The sequence below is a fragment of the Stomoxys calcitrans genome, chromosome 5 (genome assembly GCF_963082655.1).
Source record: "Stomoxys calcitrans chromosome 5, idStoCalc2.1, whole genome shotgun sequence".
Lineage (NCBI taxonomy): Eukaryota > Metazoa > Arthropoda > Insecta > Diptera > Muscidae > Stomoxys > Stomoxys calcitrans.
In genome coordinates, this window is record NC_081556.1 from 88,021,665 (window position 1) to 88,047,591 (window position 25,927).

Genomic DNA, 25,927 nt, shown 5'->3' on the forward strand with positions numbered 1-25,927 from the left:
AAATACGATCTGGCAGATACAGCCGCCTCAAGTAGTACTGAGTAAGGAATGATGGCAACGTGCAGGATGTATGTCCCGATTGGGACCACGGACCACACGACTCACGTCAACTGTTTAATTGCCCAACCAGACCCACGCTTACGTTTGGTATTCTATTCTGCTTTCGAAATAGTCGCTTAAATTTTTTAATTGTTCCGCGAGCGGAACAGCAATCAAATGTTTTTGTTTCCATTCCAAAACACGTTTTTTTTTTATCTGCACTTATTGTTTTCACTATTTAATTTATTTGACAGCAAATAAATGAAGAAAATCGAACCATTGAAACCAATAAAACATACAAAAACGATGACCGCAATGCTTTCAAGTGTTGCCACTTTGATTTTTTATAATTTTCCTCACTATAAACAGAGTACTACTTATCCGCCTACTTTTAGCTAACGTTTCGACGACGAGGTTTTTTTTATATGGAGTTTGACAGCATTCCGCTTGAAAAGCTGAACAGAATAGTCAGCTTAAGTCGCAGAGTTTCTGGATCTGGACACTCAACAGGATCAAGCAGACGAAAGATAGAACACAACGAACTGCTATAACAACGGCGAACTAAGATTAGAGATCTGACATTTTCTTTTGTTTCATTCTTAAGGGCCGTTAATGGGCGTTGCGTTGAAAAATTCAACTTTGCCAACAAATATTAAAAATGAACTCGCAAAAGTTAAACAATGTTTGACTTTGACGATTAAAAACACTACCAAACATGTGGCAACACGCAATGACGCTCGCAGTCAAGCGTCAAATTTAAAATTTGTTTAAATTTTCTGTGTCGCTTTTGTGGGATTCATGCGCAAATTTGTATTTATGCAACGCGACGCCCAAGCTCAACGCGATCATTCTGCTTTGGCTTTAAGTGTCACCTAAGAGAGGAACAAATGGAATTGGATGAACGCTAAAACTGCAGAAAAACACAAGTTAATTAAAAAAGAAGCTAACAATAAAATTTAAAATCTGTTTTGTAAAAATAATTTAAAGTTTAAAAATGAAAAAGTTTCCACAATCCATTGAGAACTCATTCATTGTTCATATACAGTTATTTTGAAATTCGTTTTTCTCTTAATTTTCTTAGTTTATTTATAGTGCCTCTTAAAAGAGTCGATGGCATATCTATACCTATTGAATATCTATGCTTTACCTTGTATAAATTTGCCTAGGGACGACCCATGACTATGTGAACGCATCTGAATTTTATTGAATATTAGTGTGCACTCTCACCGTACGATAAAGGCGACGTTTTTGTGTGTATGTGTAAAGTGACAAGTGACAGGCACAGACAATTCGTTCACGTCATAACCAAGGGGAAAAGACAACATTCGTGGTAATCCAACGGGAGCATAAAGTCGAACAATTTACTTAAAATCTTACTCTAAACGTTATAAATTATACCCTTACGTACCATTATGAGTGCTGAAAACAAGAAATCCTCAAAGAAGCCATTCCAAGCTGGAAAAGCACCTTCCGAACGACCCATTACTGCGTCGTCTACCAATGTGTCCATCGCTTCTACTGCGGATGACAATGCCTGTGTCGTTTGTTTCAAAACTGTGGAAATCTTTTCGATAGGAGAGTGCGACCACCCTGTGTGTTATGAATGTTCCACTCGAATGAGGGTATTGTGCGAGCAGAATGAGTGCCCCATCTGTCGACAGGTCTTATCAAAGGTAATCTTGTCTGCGACAACGTGCAAAAACGGATTTCTAATAAGAAAAGTAATATTTTGTGACTAATTGGCCTTTTTTCTAGGTTATATTCACTTACGATAAGCTGCCATATCGTGAGTTGGAGGCCAAAAATCGGTCAGAGTTCTATAGTAAAAAGTACAAGATCTGTTTTTACACCAGTGATATACAGCAAAAGTTTTTCGAGTTACTCGATCACCCCTGTCCCAAGTAAGAGAGTCACTACTGCATGCGAATTGTTGATATCTCTTTTGGCTTCAATGCTCTCTCTTGTTCTCTTCTAAACAATCTATAACACTGTTTTTGTTTTCTTAAATATCTTGCAGTTGCAATTGTCCACCTTATCGTACTTTCCAAGGTCTTCGCAATCATGTTCGCAAAGAGCATGACCATTTCTATTGTGATTTGTGCGTGGAGCATTTGAAAATATTTACTTTTGAACGGCGATGCTATACGCAAGCAGAGTTGGGCATACATCGGACCAAAGGTGATCCGGACAATCGTTCGCATCGCGGCCATCCTCTATGTGAATATTGTAATAAGCGATATTTAGATCGGGATTTGCTGTTCCGTCACTTGAGACTTGATCATTACTATTGTCACTTTTGTGATGCGGATGGATGCAATGAATTCTATCGCGACTATTCGGCTTTGGTTGAACATTTTCGGCAAGACCACTTCCTGTGCGAGGAGGGAAATTGTGCTACGGTGGAATTTACTGGCGCATTTCGTTCTGAGATCGATTATAAAGCTCATGTGGCAAATGTTCATGGCAGGGGCATGAACAAGCAACAGGCCAAGCAGACGCGAACGTTGCAATTGGAAATTACGCTGGGACCACGAGGTAGGACAGGACAAACGGAGCAGGGGGTGGCAAATATGAGAACCAGAGGAGGGTGAGTATACGATAAAAAATTGTTTAATTTTTTTTTTGTACCATAATCATCATCTTCTGCAGGAACAACAACAATGAAGCAGAACCTGAAATTGAAGAGCCTGCCTATAGCCAACCGAGTGTAGCGCAATCTCGCCCCAATATTAATCCCGGCAGTGAACAAGAATTTCCATCTCTTGCCGGTGGTTCTAGTGCCCCTAGTCTATCTCTAACGAGACCGCCGCCACCCACCATTATCAATCATAATCGTGTGTCCGGTTTGGCCAGAACAAAGGAAAATTTCCCTGCATTGGGTGGTAATAGTGCGAACAGTGGCATCAATGGCGACGGCGGTGGCTTTAACAATGCAGCCAAAACTCAACAACAACAACCAATTTCGGCAATGCTCAAGAAGAAACCAACTCCTGCCACCGGTGCTGTACCACGGACACCTGCACCAAAGAATGGTCCAAGTACAAGCAGTGGAATGGTTATTCATGTTTCAAATCGACCAGCAGCCAACGTTACTGCAGGTCCCGCAAAGAAACCCAGCGCAATGGACTTTCCTGCTTTGCCTGCTGGCAAATCGAAAAAGGGCAAAGCAGTTGCCTTAAATGAAGATATGTCCACATCAGGTTTACAACTGCCCGTTTCTACTGTGGCTGCCAAGCATCGCACTCTGGTAGATGACTACGTTTCTGTAGCTAATCCTGCTAATTTTCAGAAAATTCAAATGGTCCAAAAAGAAGAACTTGAAGCAAAAGCTCGTAAAGAAGCCGAAGCCCGAAGTGCTCCTAAACTAACATCTCAAGATTTTCCTTCTTTAGGTGGTGCAGCGCCAGTAAGGTCGTCGGCACCTGCCTCTAATACTTGGGTCAAGGCTGTAGTCAATGAAAAACGACAGAAGGAATTGGAAAATCGCAAAAACAAAGTGGCTCCTGCACCAGTTCTACCAAAAACGAATAGCTTTACCACCCCTAAATCATCGCCTCCGGTCCTAACCAATGGTAACCTACAGAGCAATGCTACAAATATTGCAAACAATAAAAAGGATAAGAAAGCTAAGGAGAAAAAAGCCAAGGAACCAAACAACAATAATAACATCGAAAATAAAGCGACGAACAATCATGTAAATAACAATATTCAAAAGCCATCCACATCTCCACCGCCATCGCCGCAGACCAATAAAACAACACCGGCGGAGTATCACTCTAATGTTACCGTTAATTCGGTAGCCAAGTCACCAAATAACCTGACATTTACCAGTTCGTTGGGAGAGAGTTACAGCATTTTACCTACTCATACATTTACGCCCCCAACAGATGCTATGCTGCGAAATCAGGTATAATAAATTGTGTGTATATTTCCCATAAATATTCCATTAAGGAACAGAGTATTCTGCTATCAATGCGTTCAGACCAATTAAGTTTTTTTAGTTGCTGGATATCTCAAATATGCCAGCAGCAGTATGGGGATTATCGCAGCAGAATTTTTCTATGATGTTCCCGTTGGAATCTGAACTCGGGCGTCCAACATCACAGGGGTACGCCATTCTTAGATTGAAGACAGTTAATGTGATAATATTTTGAACAGTCGACTTTATAGAAAAAACTCTACAAATTCCTGAATCTCCATAGGGTCTAAACGATTGATTTCTATTCTTATCTAACTGCTGCTAAATTCTTTAGCTCGTCTAGTTGTCATGTGCAGCAACACAGGTTTAGTATGATTAAATTATACAGCCCTATTCTGAATAACAATTCCCGGTGAGTTTTTTGGGATTGGGAGTTGTCCTGGGATTGTTTCCATACTCCCTTTTCCCTTGTTCTAAACAAACTTCTATCCTCCAGGGAAAAAAGTAGGGTTTCTGAATCGAAATAAAAGGGAGAATGAGACGATAAAATTTGGGAAAGAATCCCTAAACAAATAGAAGGAAGTTGGAAAAAAGTATAAATTTAATGGTTTTTTTTTTATCAAAAATGGGCAAAACGTACCTCCTGGAAGCTTTTCTGCGAACAGGTCGTCAACGTCAATGACGCCGCCAAGACAAAAAATTTCTCTCAAACACCCATGTCAAACTGAAACTTTTGTAGACGACATGGGAGTAAGAGCAGAGACAACGGAGGACATGTTGAGGCTTTTGATGAAAACCTATTTTCCACAGGATACGAAGGAACTCGTGGAGACACCAAAATCTTGGTATAATGACGTTGATCGAAGGTTTATAATTACGGAATTTATAGTGAAGGAATCCTTGAGGAGCTTCAAACTATTTAAGTCACCCGGACCTGATGAAATATTTCCGGCGTTACTACAGAAAGAGGCAGACTATCTGGCGCCTTGTCTAGCCAAAATTTTCACAGCGTGCCTAGGACTTGCATATACTCCGAAAGCGTGGCAGGAGGCAAGGGTGGTGTTTATACCCAATATACCCAAGCCCGGCAAGGCAAGTTATGCGACATCAAAGGCCTACACACCCATAAGCCTTACATCCTTTTAACTCAAAACCATGGAACGTATTGTGGACACCATGATAAAGAGTATGACATCCAGCGAACTGCTCAAATACAAACAGCATGCCTATGTCAAGGAAAGGTCGGTGAAGACTGCCCTTTGATGCCAAAAGGCACACACTGGCGGTATGCATTGACATCGAGGGGGCTTTTAACAATGTGCGGACCAACACATTGATCCAATCCTTAGACCAGTACCGGGTGGACCCGGTCCTTAGAGATGGGACAAACCATATGCTAAGGAATAGGTGGATAAATTGTGTGTCCCATGGCATAAATATAAGGGGGAAAGTGGCACAGGGCACGTCAAAGGGGGAATTTTATCGCCACTCCTCTGGGTGACCACCATAAATGACCTATTACGAATGCTGACTAAGGAGGGATTTGAACCCGCAGACGATGTTATAATACTTCCAAGGGGTAAGGATCCAAACGAGCTATGCAGAAGGGTCGAAAGGGTCTTGCATATGGCATAGGACTGGGCTAGACCCAGAGGTCTCAATGTTAACCCAGAGAAGACTGAAATATGCCTGTTCACGAGTAAGACGAAGGTGGGCCAATTTAACGCACCTCAATAAGACGATTTCGATATCTGACAAGATCAAATACCTAGGTGTGATCTTGGACAGGAAACTGAATTGGAAGTGTCACATTCAGGAGCGTACTGAGATGGCTCACAGATGTTGGGCACTATGTAGACGGGCCGTAGGCTCGAAATGGGGGCTGAATCCGAGGATAGTCCACTGGCTGTACAGGAGCGTGAATAGAACAATACTTACATACGACACAGTAGTTTGGTGGACTGATATGGAGAAAAAGAGCATCATAAGGACCACACAAAAGGTTCAGAGAACATGAACATAGGCGGAGCGATGAGGACCACGCCCACTAGGGCACTGGAGACTATTTTAGATATTCGACCCATTGAAATACAGATTAAGTATTATGAGGCAGCCACTGCGGCTATGAGATTTAAGGCGATGGGAGAAAGGATTGAGGATGGGAGCAGCTCATATCATCGCGGTATAATCGAGGCGTCGTTAGGAAACCTGGAAGAAAGGGAAGAGGTTTCCGATCGGATACCTGAGATGAACCTTGAAGTCGAGTTCGAGGCACTGCTGCCATCGGCACAGTCTTGGATTGGTCCGGTCCTGCAGGCGGAGATCCGGGCGATCACGGAATGCGTGAAGTAGTGTGGTGCTAACGCGAAGACGTCGAGTGTGAACATATTTGCCGATAGTAAAATTGCCATAAGGGCAATAACAACCAGTACGGTAAGGTCACGAACAGTCTTGCAGTGTAAGAAGGAGATTAACGCCTTCTCTGAGGATGGCAAAATCCGCATTGTTTGGGTGCCCGGCCATAACGGAGTAAGGGTAAATGAAAGGACAGACGGTTTGGCGGTGAAGGCCAGAGGACTGCCGTCAATAAACTTGGTTAACCCCTAAATCAATCCTCAAATCGTAATATTATGAAATTTATGTTGGGATCAAGTGATATATTTTCACAGATTGTGTAAGTTGGTCTGGAAAGAGCAATATGCCATACAATTGGTTGATATCGTAAGGGGACGGACTCTCCCCTAAAAGCCGCCCCATCCCAAAAGAAAATGTGTGGAAAATGTTTCAGAGGAAAGGTATTTGAAAGTAGAACACGAATTTGGTATCCGCTTGTGGGGCCAAATGCCAATCACACCATGGCAATAAGGGTGTGGGGCGGTCGCCTAATATCTTAGCACAGAATTGGATACCAAATCCGTGTTCTACTTTTAAATACCTCTCTTTTGAGCCCCATATTGCAAAGATCGTCAAATATATCCGACATTTGAGGTGTTTTAGGGATGTGGCCGACACCCAGACACTTGATCCTGAAAATAGATATCAGCTTCGTGCTCTTAAATACCTTTAATACCATATTCGCATTCAATTGCAAATTTTGCCCATGAACATTCCACTAAGGAACAGTGGCAAACTTCTCACATATCAATTAGTGCAGTCCGATTCAAGTTTAAGCTCAATGATAAGGGGCCTCCTTTTTTTAGCCTATAGCCGAACGGCGTGCCGCTGTGCGACACCTCTTTGGAGAGAAGTTTTACATGGCATAGCACCTCACAAATGTTGCCAGCATTAGGAGGGGAAAACCACCGCTGGGAATTTTTTTTTTTGGTGGTCTCGCCAGGATTCGAACCCAGGCGTACAGCGCCATAGGCTGCTATGCTAACCTCTGCGCTACGGTGTCCTCCATTTCTCCTATTCTACTCATCAATAATTTTCATTTGAGTCTTATATTGCCATTATCGGCTAATATGGGTGTTCAAAGGGAGCTTAGGGTGGGGATGGCTCCCTAGATACCTGGATCCATATTTTTTACATCAAATTCGTACTCTACTCCCAACTATCTTTCATTTGAGTTCCATATTGTTTTGTAGTAAGGCTGAGGGTCCGCTTCCGATATTATATATCACCATTCCAAAACTATGTGGGCTAATCTAGGGGAGCTGTGAGCATTCCACAACTATGTGGCCTAATCTAGACTTAAAGAGGTCTACCGCTTTGCTGTTATTGTGTCCGCCATGACAGGTCACTGTCAATCCCATGGCAGCTGGTTGTATGTACCGGCGGCTAGGGTTGCCGCCTCAGTGTACAACTCACCGCTACAACAACAACAACTGTCTTATCGAAAAACATGCTGAAAGATTGAAGGTTGCCAGTAACTGCAGAAGCTGTGAGGACATCGAAGAAGAAGAGACTATAGAACACTTTCTGTGTGTGTCCCGCACTAGCAGTAAGAAGGAGTTCCACTTTAGGTTCTCATTTCTTTGGGAACCTGTCTGATTGAGTGGAGGTGAACATTCGCAAGTTATTGGGCTTTTTAAAGTGATCTGGATGGTTCAACGGTAGGAACTAGAAGGCATCTTCCTTCTTCTGTTCCTGTGGTATCACAATGGACGAAAACGTCTAAATGAGTCTGATGGCAGACTGCCACTTAAACCTAACCTAACCTAAATTATGGAATTGAAAATATCGCGTATCCTCAGGCTTATTTCATTAACCGCTCTGCCGAATTTGAAATTTTTCAAAAACATAAAATTTTAATGATCTCACAAAAAACTAAAAAAAATTAAAAATTCGGCAGAGTCCGGCCAGGATTCGAACCTTGACATACGGAGCAACAGCAAGAGCCATTGCCGTTGTCTTAGAGTTCGAAGCCATCAATACAACTTCCAACAGGTTTACAAAATCATGTGTAGTACGGAAGAAGTGTTATTTGTCTCAGAAAGAATGTCTGTCATTACACTAAAATACATGCATTAGGAAAAGTACAGCTAATAGACAGGGTTGTCGAGTGTGGTTAATTTGGTAATTGTATCATACATGCGTTTTCGCTATTATTACGATTCAAATACAACATACCAACGCGCAGCCCTAGAAGCCATCACACATAATATGGTTAAAAAGTCTCCTAACAAAAGACGAAACGCGTCCCATAGTGGTTGGTGTGTGTTGCTATCTTTGGCTTTCCTTTTCCGTTTGCATCTCCGATCATTGAGCTCGTCTCGAAAGAGAAACAAACAAAAATTTTAAAAATTTAAAGATCTCGCCCTAACAGGCAAAAAACTTGAAAAATTATTAATATTATGAAAATTTTCTTTACATGTATGAAACAACGTTTCATAAATATAAGAACTTTTTTCATAAATGATATTCATAATATTTTTCTTTAGGAATTTTCATAAATAAATAAGACTTTTTTTTTAATAATATAATAAAACATTTCATAATATTTATGAACAAAAGGTTATGAAACCCGGTTCATTACATTTATGAAAGGAAATTTCCTCTGTGTACAACACCATAGAGTTTATAATCTAGTTTTATTATCATCTAAACCGATACAAACACCAATTAAAATGCAATTTGTTTACTTCTTTTTTTTAGAGATTAATTTTATACTTTAGAGATATTCTGGAATCAATGGAAGCATTAGAAGAGTTCCGATATATATCTCAAATGTATAGAGATGGTGTGGTGAAAGCTGATAGCTATTATGAACATTGCCAAGCTGCCTTAAAGGATAAATTTGATGGAGTATTTCCGGAACTAGTAGTGCTATTGCCGGATATAAACAAACAACAGGTAATAACTGAACAACAAAAAAGAAAAAATGAGTGTTATATATGGTAAGTGTTGTAATATCTGTGTCCTGATTGTTTGCAGCAGGCAATTTTTTTCTTCAACTCATAAAAACAATCTCTCCTTCCATTTATGCCCAATTGATGTAAAGTGGACCAATGAAACTTATGGAAAAAATGGTTAACCCATCATATAAGTTCAAGTTTTTGGGGACAAATTGCCTAGACGAGAGTAAAGGATTTTTTTTATAGCTAAAAATTCAAACAAACATTTATCTCAAAATTCTTGAGAGGAAGATTTCTGGTAAAAGTTTTACTATTTTTTATACCCTCCACCGTAGGGTATTCATTCTGTTTGTAACACCTCGAAATATGCGTCTGAGATCCCAAAAAGTATATATATTCTTGATCGTCATGACATTTTAAGTCGATCTAGCCATGTCCGTCCGTTTGTCTGTCGAAAGCACGCTAACTTTCGAAGGAGTAAAGCTAGCCGTTTGAAATTTTGCACAAATACTTTTGATTAGTATAGGTCGGTTGGTATTGTAAATGGGCCAAATCGGTCCATGTTTTGATATAGCTGCCATATAAACCGATCTTGGGTCTTGACTTCTTGAGCCTCTAGAGGGCGCAATTCTGATCCGATTTGGCTGAAATTTTGCACGTGGTGGTTTGGTATCACTTCTAACAACTGTGCTAAGTATGGCTTAAATCTGTCTTTTTTTTATATAGCTGTCATATAAACCGATCTTAGGTCTTGATTTCTTGAGCCTCTAGAGGGCGCACTACTAGTCCGACTTGACTGAATTTTTGCACGTAGTGTTTTGGTATCACTTCTAAGAACTGTGCTAAGCATGATTCTAATCGGTTCATAATCTGGTATAGCTATCATATAAACCGATCTTGGATCTTGACTTCTTGAGCCAACACAGCTCGCAATTCTCATCCGATTTGGCTGAAATTTTGCATGAGTTTTTTTGTTACAACTTCCAATAACTGTGTTAAGTATGGCGTAAATCGGTATAGAACCTGATATAGCTGCCATATAAACCGATCTGGGATCTTGACTTCTTGAACCTCTAGAGGGCGCAATTCTCATCCGAGTTGGCTGAAATTTTGTACCTTCAACATACGTGTCTAATGTGGTCTGAGTCGATCAATAGCTTGATACGGCTCCGTATAAACCTATCTCCCGATTTTGCTTCTTGGTCCCCTACAAGACGCAGTTTTTATCCGAATGAACTGAAATATTACACAATGACTTCTACAATGTTCAGCATTCATTTATGGTCCGAATCGGACCATAACCTGGTATAGCTCCAATAGCATAACAGTTCTGGGGTTCATAACAGAAATGGGGTTTATATATATACCCGATGTGGTGGGTATCCAAAGTTCTGCCCGGCCGAACTTAATGCCTTTTTACTTGTTTTCGTTTGATAATTGATTAGATGCAGGAACCCTGCTACTACGTTGGGACTGGGCAATTAAACTGATGACATGTGTCGTGTGGCCCAGCTCATAACCGGGACACACATTCCGCACCTTGACATTAATTCTTGCTTTGACGGAACTTAGGCGGCTGCATCTGCCGTAACCCAAATGAGCCAGAACTACTCTGGTTTGCCGGGGAATGTCAATTTCTTCGTGTGCAATAGGCGCCGTTCCATCTCCCAGGACCACATACTTCTGACCATATCGCAAATTGCAGTGGCATGTGCAGAGGAAGTGTTAATGCTGTCAAAATGGGCACAAACTGTTTCGAAACATTCAATGGTCGGAAACTTTACTCCATCGAATTTCACATTCAGCTTATCATTTACCTCATGCGTGTATATCTTCAAATTTCTGGCAGCAAAATTAGTTGCAAGATCGTTGAGTTGGTTGAGTCAAACTTTCGCTGATGACACCAAAGATGGGAGCCAATGCCATGGCACGATCTCAATGCCGTAAGGATGAGTTGGAATAGAGAATAAGTAGAGGTTGAACAGCCCTGCTTTGGGGAACTACCTGTTTCACGGCATGGGATAGCAGTGAGCACCACACAAGCTGGAAAATTAAAGTCCGATCGGTGTGGTGTTCATTGCTGTCACGGAGAAGCTTATCTGTGAGCTACCGGGCCCGTCCACAGGTTGCGGATAGTGGAATGCTCCATATGGAGTAGCTGTAACTGCAGTCGCGGACAATGAGCGGTATCGAGTGGAGAGTCTCAGTGAGACTGGCGGCACTGGCTCTTGCACAAATACTGAGTGCCTATGATGATCGATAAATAACCAATGGCCACCAAGTTTCCGCGGCGATTGGTCCTTTATATCGGAACGAGCTTGCTCACCTACAGGAGCTTGACGAGGATCGCCACCACCACATGAAAATGTGGTTACAACAACAACCTGTTTCATTCTACAGGGTTTCGACTTTTTATTCCTAAATTCCACAAACGACTGGCGACCAAACATATAATTCGTGATCCAGCCTTCTAGTCTTGACTTGTTGTTGTTGTAGCAGTTTATTGTGTTCTATCTTTCGTCTGCTTGATTCTGTTGAGTGTGAAGACCCAGGAACTCTGCGACTAAGATGGGGTGCGTCCACAGGGATCTGGGTCTGGCCGGGTAGTTAAGCAGGTGACGTGTATCGTGCGATCCCTGGTTACAATCGGGACATACATCTTGCACGTCGGGAATTGAAGCGGCTGCATCTGCCGGAACGTAATTGAGCCAGAACCACTCTGGTTTGCCGGGGGAGGTCGATTTTTTCGGGTGCAATGGGTGGCGGTCGTTCTCCAAGGACTACATTCCCCCGGTAGCCAATTATCGCGTCTGCTACCGTGTCTGCATGAATGTTGTTCAGACCCGTTTGATATGCCGCTTGATCTAGAGGTTCTCTCGTGTAGCGCTTCTGGGCGGTGGGTATCCATCCACAAGATGATGATTTGGATGGTTTCTGCGATAACAGCCCAAAAGGTATTGTAGATGTCCTCAGGTAGTTTTTAGAATGTGTTGTAGATGTCCTCAGGTAGTTTGGCATGGTACAATGCTTTACCGGGTATGCTGTTGGTCGTCGAATGAAAATTCTACAACGAGTTTGGGGAGGCTACTACTGAGAGAAAGGAGATCGGTCTGTACGACTACCCCTTCAGGCTTCAGTAGCGAGATCACTCTGCCCATCTTGCAGACATCGAGTACTAAAGTGCTTATAAACAGATCGAGGACAGTTTTAAGGTACTCGACTCCAGGTAGATCCAGATTATTCAGCATCAGTGTAGAGGTTCCGTCGGGGGCCGGTGCCTTAAGTGACTTGGGATAACTATGAGCAACACACGGGCTGGAACTTTGAGCTCCGTTCTGTGTGTTGTTCATTGTTGTCACGAGAAACTTAGCTGTGAGCTACTGGGCGCGTTCACAGCCTGCGGATAGTGAGTGAAATGCTCCTTACGAAGTATCTAGCGGAGAGTCAGTGAGAGTGCCTATGATGCTCGATATGACAAGGCGAGTTATTGGAACGAGCTTGCTCACCTATAGGAACTTGACGCTACCTCCGCATGCAGACCTGTGGTCACAACAACTTTGCGCCACTATCGACATTCGTAGATTTGTCCACGGTAAATTGTGATGGCAGTCCATCGGCTCGGAGACTACGGATATGACAGATAGTTCTCTTCTTAGTCTTGTCTCTCTCGTGATGCTCAATAAATTGACGATTAAACAACCTGATGCATCTCTTCGGATCAGTTGTTTGAGATCCTGCCATCTCTTCTACCGGGATCCGAGAGTGACTTACCAGTAGACCACAGCTTGCCTCAACCGGCGCCTAAGTTGCAATGTTCTAGCCATAAATTCTGAGTCTGGGATTAGTAGGGTCCATGCAACGAATTCTGTCACGCTTGTATGTGAGTACCGTCTGCGGGGCAAATTGGGCCGCACTTGAGTTTGTGGGTAGTGGGGTTCATGCAACGAATCCCGTCACGCTCGTATGTGAGTAAAACCTGCGCGTGAAATTGGGCAGCACTTGGGGTGCTCGACCGGCTGCTGCGGTCGAACACCCCTCGGAATTTTCTCTCTGAAGCGTCCTTTGTCGTCCTTCTTCTGATTCCTAAACATACGGCGAAACGGGGTGGTCAGCTTGCCAGGATATCTCGGCCATACTGGTCTTGACTGCTATCCCCATACATTCCTTATTGTTGTTGTTGGAATGTGTTATACACTGAGGCGGCAGCCCTGGCCGATGAAGAACTCCATCGGGTCAATCCGGTACGTACAACCGGCTGCCAAGGGATTGATACATTCCTAGAAGGTGTCATTAGCATCAGGTATAGGCGAGATGGCTCTATACTGCACGGAATGATGACAGGAATGATTGACAAGCTCCCTATAGAGAGCAAGGGCTTTCAGTCGTTGGAGAAATGCCGTAGGCCACCGTAGCCCAGAGGCAAGCATGACGTTGAGATCCTCTGTCTTCGAATTCTGACGAGAAGAAAAATACTCAGCAGTGGTTATGCTCCCTAATGCTAGCAACATTTGTGAGGTACTATGCCATGCAAAGAAGCCATGTAAAAACGTTAACACTAAGAGGCACGCCGTTCGGACTCGGCTATAAAAAGAAGGGTCCTTATTAATGAGCTTAAATTTGAATCGGACAGCACTCGTTGATATGCGAAAACTTTGCCCTTTTGGAATCTTCATGAGCAAATTTTGAATTTGGATTTGGAGAAACGCCGATCGGTCATTCTCTTCTGAGTAAACCGTCAGATTCATATTCAACAAATGAAAGCGTGCTAAGTTCATCCGAGCCAAATCTCATATGCCCTCTAGCATGAATCGCATTTGTCAAGTTCTTTGCTTGAAATCTCTTTGTGTGCAGACTAAGGATAACGGATAAGAATTGCTATGCTATTGGAGGGAGCTATTTGAGGCTATGGGCCGATTCGGACCATATATGGTTTGAATGTTGGAGACCATAGTTTAAGACAAATCGGGTAAGAATAGCACTCTCTAGAGGCACAAGAAGTCTAGAACCAGAATCCGTTTATATGGCAGCTATATTAAAACATGGACTGATATAGCCTATTTGCAATCTCAACTGACCTACACTTATAGGAAGTATTGGGTTGCCCAAAAAGTAATTGCGGATTTTTTAAAAGAAAGTAATTGCATTTTTAATAAAACTTAGAATGAACTTTAATGAAATATACTTTTTTACACCTTTTTTCTAAAGCAAGCTAAAAATAACAGCTGATAACTGACAGAAGAAAGAATGCAATAACAGAGTCACAAGCTGTGAATTTGTCAACGCCGACTATATGAAAAATCCGCAATTACTTTTTGGGCAACCCAATATTTGTGCAAAATTTCAAGCGCCTAGCTTTATTCCTTCGAAAGTTTGCGTGCTTTCAAGACAATGAAGAATATATATACTTTGTTGGGTCTCAGATCAATAATTCGATGTGTTACAAACGGAATTTCGAAATGAGTATACCACCATCCTATGGTGGAGGGTATAAGAATGCTTTTTATTCCCACCACCGAAGGATGGAGGTATGTTCATTTTGTCATTCCGTTTGCAACACACCGAAACATCCATTTCCGACCCTATAAAGACGTATATATTTTTTCAGCGTAAAAATCTAAGACGATCTACACATGTCCATCTGTCTGTATGTTGAAATCACGCTACAGTCTTAAAAAATAGAGATATTGAGCTGAAACTTTGCACAGACCCTTTTTTTGTTCATAAGCAGATAAATTTCGAAGATGGGCTATATCGGCCTATATCTTGATATAGCCCACATATAGACCGATCAGCCGATTTAGGGTCTTGGGCCCATAAAAGCCACATTTATTATCCGATTTTGCTGAAATTTGTGAGTTGTGTTAGGCCCTTCGACATCCTTCTTTAATTTGACCCAGATCGGTCCAGATTTGGATATAGACCGATCTCTCGATTTAAGGTTTTCGGCCCATAAAAGGCGCGTTCATTATCCGATTTTGCTGAAATTTACGACAGTTTGTTGTGTTAGGCCCTTCGACATCCTTCTTCTTTAATTTGGCTTAGATCGGTCCAGATTTGGATATAGCTGCCATATAGACCGATCTCTCGATATAAGGTTTTGGGCCCATAAAGGGCGCATTTATTGTCCGATTTTGCTGAAATTTAAGACAGTTAGTTGTGTTAGGCCCTTCGACATCCTTGTTCAATTTGGCTTAGATCGGTCAAGATTTGGATATAGCTGCCATATAGACCGATCTCTCGATTTAAGGTTTTGGGCCCATAAAGGGCGCATTTATTGTCCGATGTCACCGAAATTCGGAACAGTGAATTAATTTATGCCCCTCGATATCTTTCTGCAATATGGCACAGATCGGTACAGATTTGGATATAGCTGCCATATAGACCGACTCTCGATTTAAGGTCTTGTGCCCATAAAAGGCACATTTATTATTCAATTTCGCCGAAATTTGGGACATTGAGTTGTGTTAGGCCTTTCAACATTCTACTTCAATTTGGCTCAGATCGGTCCAGATTTTGATATAGCTGCCATATAAACCGATCTCTCGATTTAAGGTCTTGGGCCCATAAAAGGCTCATATTTTATCCGATTTTGTTGAAATTTAGGACAGTTAGTTGCGTTAAGCCCTTCGACATTCTTTTTAAGTTGGCCCAGATCGGCCCAGACTTGGATTTAGCTGCCATATAGACCGATCTCTCGTTATAAGGTTTTAAGCCCATAAAAGGCGCATTAATTGTCCGATTTCGCCGAAATTTTTGACAGTGAGTTGCGTTGGGCTCTTTGACAACTTTCTGCAATTTGGCCCAGATCGGTTAAAATTTGGATATAGCTGCCATATAGACCGATCTCTCGATATAGGGTTTTGGACCCGTAAAAAACGCATTTATTGTCCGATTTCGCCGAAATTTAGGACAGGGAGTTGTGTTAGGCTCTTCGACAGCCCTCTTCAATTTTGCCCAGATCGGTTCAGATTTGGATATGGTTGCCATATAGACCGATCTCTCGATTTTAAATCTTGGCCCGATAAAAAGCACATTTATAATGCGATTTCGCTGAAATTTGAAACAGTGACTCAAGTTAGGCTTTTCGATATCCGTGTCGTATATGGTTCAAATCGGTCTATATTTGGATATGGCTACGAAGAAAGACAAATATTTTGTTCTACAAAATTAAACAATAACTTGTACTTATTGGACCACTCAATGCCCGTGCTGAATTTGGTCCAAAACGGACCAAATTTCAATAAAGCTGCTATGGACTTTTTATTTTTATGCTTTTTTTATTTTTTATCCGATTATGTTGAAATTTAAGACAGTGAGTTGCGTTAGGCTCTTTGACAACTTTCTGTAATTTGGCCCAGATCGGTTCAGATTTGGGTATAGCTGCCATATAGACCGATCTCTCGATTTAAGATTTTGGGCCAATAAAAGGCGCATTTAATATCCGATTTCGCCGAAATTCGGGACAATGAGTTGTGTAAGGCCCTTCGACAGCCCTCTTCAATTTGGCCCAAATCGATTCAGATTTGACACATAAACTACGTCAACGACATCATACTGTTCATGGGCCATATGACGCCCATGTTCTCCATCAGCACAGATTTGTTTATTAATTTTACGGAGAACCATGCGCATGTAGCAATTACTCGAAACCAATATACCCAATCCGTTTTAATTTTATAGTTACGATGAGGATCTCATGTCATATAGGAGAGGGGCGGGATATTTAATGGTACGCCGCAAGGGTTATTCTGTAGCCGCTTTCATAGGTAACTACTATGAATGGTCTGCTGAGAAGCCTTGCCAATGAGAGATTTGAAGTAAGGGGAAGGGATCCAGAAGTTTTGTGTAGGGAGGTCGATAGAGTCTTAGGAATGGCAAATAACTAATAGATCTATCACTGTCCATGAGAAAACACTATGCACACTCTATTCCACCATCCCTTGCCTGTGGACGCTTCCTGCAGCTCTCAGCTGAGCATTGATGGGATTCAGTTGTCTCGATGACTTTAGATTTTACTCCCAAATCAGTATACTCGAAAGTATCTTGTATACGATGGGAAGGAGACTTTTTCCTATATATTTGACACTGCAAATGCGAGTTTGCCCATGATCATTCCATTAAAGAACAGGGGCAAACTTCTCACATATCAATGAGTGCTGTCGGATTCAAGTTTAAGCTCAATGATAAGAAGCCTCCTTTTTATAGCCGAGTCTGAGCGGCGTGCCGCAGTGCGACACCTCTTTGTGGGGAAGTTTTTACATAGCTGCCATACAGTACCTCACAAATGTGGCCAGCATTAGGAAGGGATAACCACTGCTGGAAACTTGTATGATGTTTTCGCCAGGATTCGAACCCAGGAGTTCATCGTCATAGGCTGACACGCTAACCTCTGCGCTACGGTGGCCTCCATATACATATATTTGACACTATGTGAACTAATTTTACCTTTTTTCATTTACAGTCTCTCTACTTGGTACATCAACAGCGTTTAAATACCTTGCCACCAGCTCAACGTAAAAATCTGCCCACGATGGAAGTATGTTCAACCTGCAAACAAGTATTGCTGCCAATCGATATGGCTGACCATAAAAAAATGCATGATATTGTACAGAATTTCCCAGAGCTAAGCGGTAATCGTAAAACCACTACCAAGGCATAGATGGAATAATGATCATGTATCGTGCGTTCGTTCGTTCGTTCGTTCATTCGTTGAGATGATAAATTCGCTTCAATATGCTCTAATAAATCATCGGATAAGTTTTCTATATACATACTACTATAGCATATGTGTAAATGCATACACATGCATACTTTTACAGTTTTCTGTTTTTACTTTAATTTTTATCTAAAAAATCTTTTTTATTTTATGAAAAACGATTTACAACGCTTTGATTTTTACGTATTTATTTTATGTACGTTTCCGCAAAGTATGTTTCTCAAAGCTTTATTTAAGTCTATCCTAATTAAGAGCTGGAACACTTCTAAAACGAAAACGGAGACCCCACAATACTTTGTTTAAAACAAATGAAAACTATTTTTGCTGGTCCGCAAATTCTGAATTTATAAAATTACTATTACAATATTCCTATGTTTTATCTCTATCAGTCGTTGTGTACTATTTACAATTGCTAAGTTCAAATTAGGTTTTAAATAATTTGGTCTATATCTGAATTAACAAAATTCTCGTCTATGATGATGCAAACAATCACAGCAACCAACAACAACAATACATTATAATATATACATACATACATACATACATATATTGTGCAACAAATGGTGATTTCAATTTGTTCAGAACAAAATAAAATAAGAAAACTTAATACTGTTTACGTTATATAAACTACATCAAAAATATATAATTTATATAAAACAAAGAGTGTTAGTTTTTTATATAAACAAATATAAGTAAATGTGTATGTGAAACAATGAAATGTTATTTGATAAAATAAAAAAGAAATAGATAACACAAAGAAAACGGGAAGAAAAGATAAATACACTCCAACAGAAGAATAAAGATGAAATAAATACCGTATATAGTGGCCTCTTTATTGTCAGCTCCAGGTAGGCAAATCCGGGGCTTTACTACTTCTGAATTCTTTTCTTTTACATGGTAACCTCGGCACATTCTCGTGGTCAGCAAACGCACGAAAGAAGGATTTACTCAAATGACCGGCTCTAGTAGCCAAAACAAATAAACGTAGAATATTTGGTTTTTATTCAAATGACCAATATGTGTGGAAGTAATCTAAATTTCCAAATCCATTCATTTTTGCTCTGACTATGTTCTGAGTTGACCAAAACTGAGTTGCAAGCTGCGCCAATGTAATCTATGGTCTATGCTCGTTCAATGGCTTTCTTCATCACATCCATAGTGGCATATTTTTATACCCACCACCATAGGATGGTAGTATATATTCGTCTAAGACCCCACAAAGTATTGGGTTGCCCAAAAAGTAATTGCGGATTTTTCATATAGTCGGCGTTGACAAATTTTTTCACAGCTTGTGACTCTGTAATTGCATTCTTTCTTCTGTCAGTTATCAGCTGTTACTTTTAGCTTACTTTAGAAAAAAAGTGTAAAAAAAGTATATTTGATTAAAGTTCATTCTAAGTTTTATTAAAAATGCATTTACTTTCTTTTAAAAAATCCGCAATTACTTTTTGGGCAACCCAATATATATATTCTTGATCGTCTCGACGTTCTGAGTCGTCTGTCGAAAGCACGATAGTGGTCGAACGACTTCTTGTGCCCTTGCAAGCCGAAATTTTTGTTCGATTTGGCTGAAGGTTTGCATTTAATGTTCTGTTAAGACTTCAAACAACCGGTCCAAATCGGTCTACAACTTGATATAGCCCCTGGAAGCCGCAATTATTGTCCGATTCGGCTATAATTTTGCACAAAGTGTTCTGTTATGACGTTCAACAACTGTGCCAATTACGGCTCAAATGGGTATATAACCTGATAAAGCTCCCATATAAACCGTATTGACTTTTGCGCCCCTGAAAGGCGCAATTTTTGAAATTTAGTGCGTGGTGTTCTGTTATGATTTTTAACAACTGAGTGTGTACGTTCGAATCGGTCTATAACCTGATATAGGTTAGGTTTAAGTGGCAGTCTGCCATCAGACTCAGACGTTTTCGTCCATTGGGATGCCACAGGAACAGAAGAAGGAAGATGATTTCTAGTTTCTATCCAGATCGCTTTAAAAAGCCCAATAACTTGCGAATGTTCACATCCGCTAAATCAGACAGGTTCTCAAAGAAATGAGAACCTAAAGTGGAACTCCTTCTAACAGCCAGTGCGGGACACACACAGACGGTGATCTATAGTCTCCTCTTCTTCGATGCCCCTACAGCTTTTGCAAAAGTCGTTGCTGGCAACCTGTCGGATACAATGACTGAGACGTCTGTTCTAGCCAATGACAGCAAAGCAGTAGACCTCTTCAAGTCTGGATTAGGCCACATAGTTTTGGAATGCTCACAGCCTCCTCTTTATGACCATCTATCATTCGTTGTCCTTCAGGCCTGGTCCTGAAAACTTAGCTTTCATGTCGCTAGAGGCATACCCACAGATTCCAGTGTCCCTGAAATGTGTAGGGTAGTTCCTAGTCTCGGAAGCTCATCCGCTTTACAATTCCCTGGGATATCTCTGTGGCCCGGCACCCAGAACAAGTGAATTTTGAACTGTTCAGCCATCTCTTTGAGAGATCTGCGACAGTCGAGGGCGGTTTTTGTGTTCAGAAATACGTTCTCCAGGGATTTAATGGTTGCCTGGCTGTCTGAGAAGATATGTATGCCAATCGTCGTAATGGCAATATATCTTAGCCATTCCACCACTTCCTTAATTGCAAGGATCTCTGCTTGATACACCTGCAGTGGTCACGTAACCTTTTCGATATGACCAGTTTTGGATCTTTAGAGTACACCCCAAGCCCACCTGGTCGTTTAGTTTGGAACCATCCGTATAGAAGTCTATATAACTTCTGTTACTAGGGATATCGTAGTTCCAATCGGTTCTATCAGGAATAGAGGTACAGTAAGTTTTATCAAAAAGTGGCTCAGTTAGCGTGTAATCCACACTGCCTGGAACATCGGATATTATATCAAGGATGATACAGTGTCCGTAGCCGCCACATGGCCAATGAGAAAGCTCCCTTAACCTCACGGCTGTGGTCGCTGCAATTTGGGTAGCCACAATGTCCAGAGGCATAAGATGTAGCATTAAATTCAGTGCATCGGATGATGTCGTCCTCAGTGCGGTTGTGATGCATAAAGAAGCCATCCTTTGGATCCCGTTAAGTATTGAGCAGTAGATGGATTTTTGAAGCGCCATCCACCAGACCACAACACCATACAGCATTATAGATCTGACAACTGTAGTATATACCCATTGCATAACACGCGGTCCAAACCCCCAACTTTTGCCAATGGCTCTCTTGCAGGTGTATAGGGCAAAAGTTGCCTTTCTTGCCCTTTCCAAAATGTTGGATTTGAAGTTACATTTCCTGTCCAGCAAAACATCCAGATATTTTGCGCTTTCTGTAAATGGAACATCCTCTTCCCCCAAGGAGACTGGTTCCACTGTAGGCAATTTGTACCTCCTGCTGAAAAGAACTACTTCTGTCTTGCACGGATTTATACCCAGACCACTTTCGGTAGCCCACTTTGCTGTTGCACGTAAAGCTTCCTGAAGTATATCTCTTAGAGTACTGGAAAACTTTTCCCTAACCGCAATTGCCACGTCATCAGCATACGCGACCACTTTTACGACTTTTTCTTTCAGAGACAATAATATATTGTTAATGGCTATCTCCTTGAGATGTTCCTCTACTGACCCATCCTTTTAGATCCACAGATCCCAAGCCTGCCGTAATGCATCTTTTAGTAAGTACGTTATTAATAACTTTCTTACGGTAGAGTTGATGCCTAGAAACTCCAACTCCTTCATGATTGACGTCGATTCTGCATTATTGAAAGCACCTTCAATGTCAAGAAATGCTACCGTTATATATGCCTCTTTGTAGCCGACTAGGTCGTGAGGGCTGTTTCAGTGGATTTGCTTTTACTATATGCATGCTGCTGCCTCGACAGGCGATCTCCAGGGATCTTTGCCCTAATATATGTTTCTATCAACCTCTCAAGAGTCTTCAGCATTAAGGATGACAGACTAAAAGGACGAAAATCCTTCGTCTTCGTGTGGTAGGGTTTTCCTGCTTTCGGAATGAAAGCGACCTTCGTGTCCCTCCATCGAAACTTCTTATCGCCCAAAGGATTTTCGCTTCAGACACTATTTTTTAATGGCCTCCGACGAATGCATATCAGTGACAACCTCTTCTGGCGCCACGTTGTCCGTTGGAGAATTTCCCGGGAAATGTGTATCAACAAGTAGTTCTAGTGTTTCCTCACTAGACATTGTCCATGCATTCTCTGACTTCAGGATATACCCCACCGTAATAGGTCTCGAGGACAGAATCTTAGCCTAGAGGCTTCGGATGTATCCTACCCAGGATTTGTTCTGAGCCAGTAATGAGACTTGTTTATTTCAAGACTGGCTACTACTAAATCTTTCGTGCTAAGCGACGGAAGAAGAAAAACATTTAGACTACCCTTTGCAAGAATACAGGCTCTGTGTCTCCCATTCCCGGTACCATTGAGAAGTTTTAATCGCGGAATTCTTAGTCCACGTACCATTCCTCCACACACCCATGGTTCCTGGATAAGAACCACGTCAAATCCCCCAGCCATCAGGAGGACCTTATCTGTAGCTCCTATATAAACTGATCTCCCGATTTGATTTCCTGAGTCCATACAAAGCTCAATTTTTGTTGGTTTTGGTTGAAATTTTGCATGCGGTATTCTGTTACGAATTCCAACATCTGTATAACTTACGGTCCAAGTCAGTCTATAACCTGATATAGCTCCCGTACAAACCGGTCTCTCGATCATCCTTGTTCGGTTCCTAGAAGCTTTAATTTTTGATGGTTTAACAGAAGTTTTACGTAGAGTAAAATTATTCTCTTCAACTAATTTTGTATAAATTTTTAGCAAAATCAGACAGATGGCCAGGTTTGACGATATTACGATGCCAGATTTTTGTTTGCATTCTCTTTGTTGTTATCTTCTTTCTCGCATATTCTCTGCTCATGTACGCACACGTATACATACACGCACACAAATTTCTTTGTGTGTGTTGGCAAAACGTCGATCGAAAATTTTCATTCCAGCATTTACTTTAGAACAGACTATAATCCGATAAACCAACTGGACAAAATTCGGAAGGCTACTTAGAAGGAAACTTGGGCAAGATAATTAAGATTGTCCAAGCAAAGAAGACATTGACGAAAATGTCAACAGGATTACGACTGCACTGGTGGGTTCCTTCGAAGACAGTTGTCCTCTTCGGGAAAGGAAATCAGTCCAAGAAAAACCCTAGACGACGGGGGATATTGGGAAAGAGGTCCGCAGACTTTTTAACAGAGCATGTCGTAAAAAGGCGGAAGTTTATTGGGATGTGTATTACACACGGCTCAAGGAATACAATAAGATTACCAGAGCGGAAAAACGTGCCTCCTGGAAGCTTTTCTACGAACAGGTCGATAGCGTTAATGACGCCGCCACGATAAAAAAGTTTCTCTCAAAAACCCATGTCCAAACTTAAACTTTAGTAAACGACATGGGAGTAAGAGCAGAGACAACGGAGGACATGTTGAGGCTTTTGATGAAAACCCATTTGCCATAGGATACGAAGGGACTCACGGAGACACCGGAATCTTGGAATAATGACGTTGATCGAAGGTTTATAATAACGGAACTTATGGTGAAGAAATCCTTGAGGAGCTTCAAACCATTTAAGTCACCCGGACCTGATGGAATATTTCCGGCGTTACTACAGAAAGAGACAGACTATCTGGCGCACGTCTGACCAAAATTTTCACAGCGTCCCTAGCACTTTCATATACTCGGAAAGTTTAGCAGGTGGCAACGGTGGTGTTTATACCCAAGCCCGGCAAGGCAAATTATGCGAAACCAAAGGCTTACAGACCCATAAGCCTTACCTCCTTTCTACTCAAAACGATGGAACGTATTGTGGACACCATGATAAAGAGTATGACATCCAGCGAACTGCTCAAATACAAACAGCGTGCCTATGTCAAGGGAAGGTCGGTGGAGACTGCCCTGCACGAGATTGTGCATAAAATAGAAGAATCCTTCGATGCCAAAACGTACACACTGATCCCGTCCTTAGAGACTGGATAACCCATATGCTAAGGAACAGGTGGATAAATTGTGTGTCTAATGACATAAATATAAGGGAAAAAGTGGCACAGGGCACGCCACAGGGGGGGGCAATTTATCGCCACTCCTATGGGTGATCACCATAAATGACCTATTACGGATGCTGACTGAAGAGGAATTTGAATCAGTCTGCTACGCAGACGATGTTATAATACGTCTAAGGGGTAAGGATCCGAACGAGCTATGCAGAAGGGCCGAAAGGGTCTTGCTTATGGTATATGACTGGGCTAGACCCAGAGGTCTCAATGTTAACCCAGAGAAGACTGAAATATGCCTGTTCACGAGGAAGACGAAAATGGGTTAATTTAATGCACCACGTTTCCTCAATAAGACGATTTCGATATCTGACAAGGTCAAATTCTTAGGTGTGATGTTGGACAGGAAACTGAATTGGAACTGTCACATTCAGGAGCGTACTGAGAAGGCAGATGTTGGGCACTATGTAGACGGGCCGTAGGCTCGAAATGGGGCCTGAATCCGAGGATAGTCCACTGGCTCTACAGGAGCGTGGAGAAAAAGTGCAACATAAGGACCACACAACAGGTTCAGAGAACATGAATATAGGCGGAGCGGTGGGGACCACGCCCATTAGGCCACTGGAGATTATTCTAGATATCCGACCCATTGACATACAGATTAAGTATGAGGCAGCCTTGGGCTTGGGAGAATGGATTGAGGATGGGAGCAGCTCATACCATCGTGGTATAATCGAGGCGATGATAGGAAACCTGGAAGGAAGGGAAGAGGTTTCCGATCGAATACCTGAGATGAACCTTGAACTCGAGTGCGAGGCACTGTTGCCATCGGCACAGTCTTGGATGGAACCCTAGTATTGCCATCTGGAAGATCATGTTACACGGATGGATCAGAGCTAGAGGACAGAGTGGGCCTGGGGATTTACATTGAGAACCCATGGACTGAGATCTGTTTCAGACTGCCTGACCATAATACGGTCCTGTAGGCGGAGATCCGGGCGATCGCGGAATGCGAGAAGTGGTGTGGTGCTAACGCGTGTGAACATCTGTACCGACAGAAAAATTGCCATAAGGGCAATAACAACCAGGACGGTAAGGTCACGAACAGTCTTGCAGTGTAAGAAGGAGATTAACGCCTTCTCTGAGGATGGAAAAATCCGCATCGTTTGGGTGCCGGGCCATAACGGAGTAAGGGGAAATGAAAGGGTAGACGATATGGCGGTGAAGGTCAGAGGACTGCCGTCAATAAACTTGATTAACCCGAATCCTTTCGGGTCGACGTAGACCGAGTTAAGGGAGTGGGCGACAAATGCGCATGCAACTTTGTGGAACAGCGAAACGGTCGGTAGGACGGCGAAAATCCTATGGGGGATCCAGATCGTGAAAAGACGAGGCTATTACTGAAAGTAAGCAAGAAGAAGTTCAGTATAGCTATTGGTATCATAACGGGACACATAGAACTACGAGCTCACTTATGTAAGATCGGTGCAGCAAGTGATAGCATGTGTAGGGCATGCGGGGAAGATGATAAGACGTTGGAGCATTTCCTTTGTCATTGCCCGGCTTTCGCGTCCAACAGATACCAGTACTTAGGTGGAGACACAATATCAGACATGAACCAACTTAGGGGAGTGATATTGAAAACAATTAAGGATTTTGTAAGTAGCACGGAATAACTAACTTAAAATTTTCTTTTTAGAGGTTACTTTATAGTTTTTAGAGTGCACAACAAGCAGATTACTGACTTAGGTGTATGTCCATAGTGGCATGGGGCGGATTAATATCTACACCCTCTTTTCAACCTAACCTAACCTACTTTAGAACGAGTTAAAATTTTCTTACTCGATTCTTTGTCATATGTTCGCATTAACGAATTCTTTCTTGTGATTTAGTTAAAA

The 25,927-nt window shown here is 41.8% G+C and overlaps 1 protein-coding gene across 1 annotated transcript; it reads left to right on the forward strand.

Annotated features, from left to right (window-relative positions):
* Nucleotides 1-1,297: 1,297 nt before the first annotated feature.
* On the forward strand, nucleotides 1,298-18,790 carry LOC106088753 (E3 ubiquitin-protein ligase ZNF598). The gene is made up of 6 exons (XM_013254421.2): nucleotides 1,298-1,712; nucleotides 1,795-1,940; nucleotides 2,057-2,626; nucleotides 2,689-3,946; nucleotides 9,056-9,253; nucleotides 17,717-18,790. Exons 1-6 carry the CDS (start codon nucleotides 1,452-1,454, stop codon nucleotides 17,912-17,914), a joined length of 2,631 nt encoding a protein of 876 aa, XP_013109875.2. The 5' UTR covers nucleotides 1,298-1,451; the 3' UTR covers nucleotides 17,915-18,790.
* The last annotated feature ends 7,137 nt before the right edge of the window (nucleotides 18,791-25,927 follow it).